Source organism: Sinocyclocheilus anshuiensis, unplaced genomic scaffold (assembly GCF_001515605.1).
Source record: "Sinocyclocheilus anshuiensis isolate Anshui unplaced genomic scaffold, SAMN03320099.WGS_v1.1 scaffold160, whole genome shotgun sequence".
NCBI lineage: Eukaryota > Metazoa > Chordata > Actinopteri > Cypriniformes > Cyprinidae > Sinocyclocheilus > Sinocyclocheilus anshuiensis.
Window position 1 is genome coordinate 1,844,723 of NW_015554119.1, and position 5,546 is coordinate 1,850,268.

The 5,546-nt window shown below is 36.3% G+C and overlaps 1 protein-coding gene across 1 annotated transcript in view; it reads left to right on the forward strand.

Annotated features, from left to right (window-relative positions):
- Positions 1-5,546, forward strand: part of LOC107669948 (protein FAM135B-like) — a 41,887-nt gene that overhangs the window by 21,151 nt on the left and 15,190 nt on the right. Inside the window, 3 exon segments of the mRNA XM_016462381.1 lie at positions 1,082-1,152; positions 2,425-2,598; positions 4,472-4,598. Coding sequence (XP_016317867.1) covers positions 1,082-1,152; positions 2,425-2,598; positions 4,472-4,598 — 372 coding nt within the window.

The window sequence follows — 5,546 nt, forward strand, 5'->3', positions numbered from 1 at the left end:
TTTGGTCAGAAAAGTTTTTTTTTTTTTTTTTTTTACTTGAATGTAGTTACCAATTATTGCATGGGCCTCTCTTCATCACAGGGTGAGTAAAATGGATAACTATTCATAAATTTGTGGTCACATCACCATTTATCTATTTAGCCATTTGTATGCTTCTAAACAACTGAAAAAAGCACAAATGTCATGGCATGTCAAAACTTCTCCAGGCCCCAAAACACCCTCAGACCCCAGGGGGTTCATGTTGCCTAGAAACAAGGGGTGGCTCAACTTCCCCACAGGCTCAAATTATCCTGCTTTCTGTGTAGAATTCAGATGGGTCCAATATGTTTTATGGTCTGCGCCAACTCACACATATGATCGGCTCTGTGCTATCATGTCTCTCATGTCTCTCCCACCTTCAATACCACAACTGAGGTGCCCTTGAGCAAGGCACCGAACCTAACCCCGCTCTCCCCTATATATAATACTAATGATGAAATATGAGATCAACTTTAATTTGGTTATATTTATCATCAGTTGTGTAAGGCAAGTATTATTTCATTTCATTTACACAGCAACAGTGTGCTTGTTGGCATGATCACATAAAAAGGCCAAGATTCATGTGGTTCTGCACATGGGAAACAACATTGTTGAACATCAAGAAAACACATGATGAATAACAACACCTCAGGACAGGTCTGCTAAAATTGTCATACTTTTTTTTTTTTCCTAGGTGGACGATAAAACATTCACGGAACAACCAGCCATACATAGGGATCAAAATGCAGAGATCATAAAGACAGAATCCAATCACCCGCTCAGAACATTTTAGCGGCCACATAGCAATAGCCGTATGTTATCTGACTGAAGCATTTGACTGGCTGACAGTTCATTAAAGTGCCCTTATTATGCCATTTCATGCAGTGAGTAATGCAGTATAAACGATCTGCACATTTTTTTTATCAATCAAATTTGGCTGGGTGGTTAATAACATTTTTCTGTGGTGTGACAAAACTCAGAACACATATTTAATATCGCTTTACACGGACTTTAAAGTTTTGCGGTTAGTTGTGATTGACAGGTGTGTTGACGTCTCTCTCAGGTGGAGGAAGCTGTGAGCAAGGTGGACTTCCAGCTCAAACTAGATCTGCACTTCACTGACAATGAACAGCAGTGAGTATCTCGCCCTTTCTTTTCCATCTTATGCCATCTCTGCATCATCACTGCTTGTGTTCGGAATGGCTTATACTATCATGCTGTTTTTGCAGTATATGGTCAGAATACTCTACACAATACTCTGCACAGTAGGTGAATTTTCAGTATGCAGGGAATGATCTACTTCTTCACCTAAGTGTATATGTTCTGCTTGTATATTAAACATTGAGTACTGCATCCCACAATGCAATGCACTTCCATGTACAGAATGACGAATGAAAAAGCAATATGATTTTTAATGCTGCAGACCACATCATATTGAATTCAAAAGTTTGGGGTCGGTCTTTTTTTGAAACAAGGCTCTTATGCTCACCATGGTTGCATTTATTTGATCAAAAATGCAGTAAAAACAGTAATATTGTGAAATATTGGTACAATTTAAAAGAACTGTTTTCTATTTGAATATATTTTAAAATGTAATTTATTCCTGTGATGCAATCTGAATTCTCATCATCATTACTCCAGTCTTCAGTGTCATATGATCCTTCAGAAATCATTCTAAAATGCTGATTTATGCTCAAAAACATTTCTTATAATTTTCAATGTTGAAAAGAGTTACACTTAAAGGTGCAGTAAACGATTTCTGAGAAACGCTGTTTTTCAGAAATTCCTTACTGCACCTTTAATGTTTTTGTGGAAACCATTTTTTCTTTTACTTTTTTTGCCACATTTGATTAATATAATACATCCTAGCTGAATACAATTATACATAAAATGAAATACTAGCCTTCTCCATACTGTAGTATATACTATTTATTGCCCACTATGTTTTAATAGTAATACCATGTTTTCTGTTTCTGTTTGTATGTCAAACATACTTGCGCCTCTTACCTGCAGCAGAGCCCCTGAGCTCAGAGCGGCAGCCCCTGTGGCCCCCATGGCTCCTGAGCTCTGCAGGGACGGCACTGATGCGAGCTCATTATCTGCACTACCTGTCCATCTCCCTGTCCTCCTCACGTTCTCTCTCCTTCTCCTAAGTTTTCTTTATTCAGGTCTTATTTTCTTGCTCTTTTTCTCTGGCTGCCACATCTCAGTACAGTTGTTAATAAGTTTTTAAATGGATGAGTTGGATCAGAGAATTTCAGTGTAAAATTGTGAATGATAAATACATTGTTTTGCGTTTCCGGTCTCCATTGTTCACATGCATATGAATGAATGAATGAATGGAGTGTGAAGTCTAGTGTGACTGTGTCTTTCTATAACTCGTGTTATTTTGTGTTTGTGTGTTAGGTTGGCGGATATCTCTTCAGTGCCTCTGATTAGCAGCAGGACGTTGGGTTTGCACTTCCATCCACACCAAGGCCTACACCATCACCTGCCCGTCATGTTTGACTATTTCCACCTGTCCGTCATCTCCGCCTCAATCCACGCCTCCCTGGTGGCACTGCACCAACCACTGATCAGGTGATCAAACAAACTCCGCCCCACCAGTTCTCAGCCAATCAGCAGTTTAAGGCATTTTACCATGGCTTCAAAATGTATTTCGCTGCTTTGTTTTATTATTTGTTGTTTCTATTATTGTAGCTTTGTAATTTAGCTCATTTATTTTTAATTTGAAAAAAAAAAAAAAAACGTAATAATACTTGCCTTACACAACTAATGATGAAATCAGGTCTTATTTTCTTGCTCTTTTTCTCTGGCTGCCACATCTCAGTACAGTTGTTAATAAGTTTTTAAATGGATGAGTTGGATCAGAGAATTTCAGTGTAAAATTGTGAATGATAAATACATTGTTTTGCGTTTCCGGTCTCCATTGTTCACATGCATATGAATGAATGAATGAATGGAGTGTGAAGTCTAGTGTGACTGTGTCTTTCTATAACGCGTGTTATTTTGTGTTTGTGTGTTAGGTTGGCGGATATCTCTTCAGCGCCTCTGATTAGCAGCAGGACGTTGGGTTTGCACTTCCATCCACACCAAGGCCTACACCATCACCTGCCCGTCATGTTTGACTATTTCCACCTGTCCGTCATCTCCGCCTCAATCCACGCCTCCCTGGTGGCACTGCACCAACCACTGATCAGGTGATCAAACAAACTCCGCCCCACCAGTTCTCAGCCAATCAGCAGTTTAAGGCATTTTACCATGGCTTCAAAATGTATTTCGCTGCTTTGTTTTATTATTTGTTGTTTCTATTATTGTAGCTTTGTAATTTAGCTCATTTATTTTTAATTTGAAAAAAAAAAAAAAAACGTAATAATACTTGCCTTACACAACTAATGATGAAACTATCTAAATTAAATTGCATCACATAATAATAACAATAATAATAATAATATTTGATGTAATTTAATTTAGATAATTTCATCATTAGTTGTGTAAGGCAAGTATTACGTTTTTTTTTCCAATTAAAAATAAATGAACTAAATTACAAAGCAACAATAATAAAATTATTGTTATTATTATTATTAATAGTTACAAATTAATAATATTTTAATTTAATTTAATAATTATCAATAAAAAATCATAGATAATAAGTTTAGTTCTCAGGTCACATTCACACTTTATATAACCCAATATGACTGCATACAACAACAACAACAACAATAATAATAATAATAATAATAATAATAATAAATCACCAGTTATTTAAAGTATAGCATTTTAATTTGATTTAATTTAATTTAGATAATTTCATCATTAATTTTCCAAGGTAAGTATTATTTAGTTTTAATTTTTCCAATTAAATTACTTTTTTTTTTTTTACAAATATTTAATTACATTTTTAAAATTAAATTAAATTACAAAGCAATAATGTGCTTGTTAGCATGGTCACATAAACTGGCCAGCTTTTCTAGTTGAATGGTGAATACTGTGTATTGTTTGTTGGATCTGTATCTCCTGTTCGTAGGAGGTGTTACTGGCACCATGTGATGTGTTTTCACTGCCGTGGATCTGTTCTTTAAAACTCAGCTTTTAAAGTGCTAGATCTTTCTCTGAACCCTCCTGAAAGTAAAGATGTCAAATCCGAAGTGTGTGTGTTTGTCAGCTGTCATGTGTAATGGTTTTCAGAGAACAGAAGCCTCATTAGTGACAAATATTCTCAAGACCGACTTTTACAAACTAATCAGGCATTTGTGTGTCTTTGGGTTTTCCGTGAGGACCAGCAAGAATTGTTTTTACACAGATATGTGGTACAAATGATTGTCCATGCCTGGATAATGAAGAATCTTTTGAGCGGTTCCCACTGAGATCCCTTACGTTAATTCAGTTGGTAACAGCTGCACACATTGATCACTCCACAGGTACTTACAGTCCGTCGTTTGTCTTTCTGTAGTTTCGCGCGCAGCGGTAAGGGGGCGTGGCTGGGTAAAGGCTCTCCAGAGAGTGAAGCTCCGCCCTCTGTGATGTCAGTGGAGAATCTGATGTTTGGGGCGGGATATTGCAAACCTGTGCCAACAGAGGTAACCACATACATCTAACATGATCATCATAACTCATCATTTTGCATATACACATAATCACAATGCGTTTAAATGACTGTACTGATCTCGACTGAAGTATTTAATTCAGTCCTGCTTTCTCACATCCTGCCTGACTGCTGACAGCACTGAAGCTGGTCTGTGATGCTCTTCTGGGTTGAACACTGATGAAATTGAGGCTGCTATGTTCTGATTAGTATAATTCCATACTACTCAAACAAGTATACATACAGTATGCATATTTTGTATGCATGAAAACACACACACACACACACACACACACACACACACACACACTTAACAGTTATTATTGGTGCTCAAGTATTAACAATGGCTCTTATTATTGTGCTCATTTATTAATAATGGCTCTTATTATTATGAATAACTAAAACAGTTTTTCTTAATATTTTTGTGGAAAATGTGATGCATTTTTTTTTTCAGGATTCTTTTATTAATAGAAAGTTCAGCCTAAAATATAATTTTTTGTAACATTATAAATGTCTGTTTTAAATTAATTTATTTATTTTATCACCCTGCCCCCCCCAATAAATAAATAAATAAAAATATGTTTTAAAAATTATATATCCCCTTTCTGTGCCAACAGAGGTAACCACATACATCTAACATGATCATCATAACTCATCATTTTGCATATACACATAATCACAATGCGTTTAAATGACTGTACTGATCTCGACTGAAGTATTTAATTCAGTCCTGCTTTCTCACATCCTGCCTGACTGCTGACAGCACTGAAGCTGGTCTGTGATGCTCTTCTGGGTTGAACACTGATGAAATTGAGGCTGCTATGTTCTGATTAGTATAATTCCATACTACTCAAACAAGTATACATACAGTATGCATATTTTGTATGCATGAAAACACACACACACACACACACACACACACACACACACACACACACACACA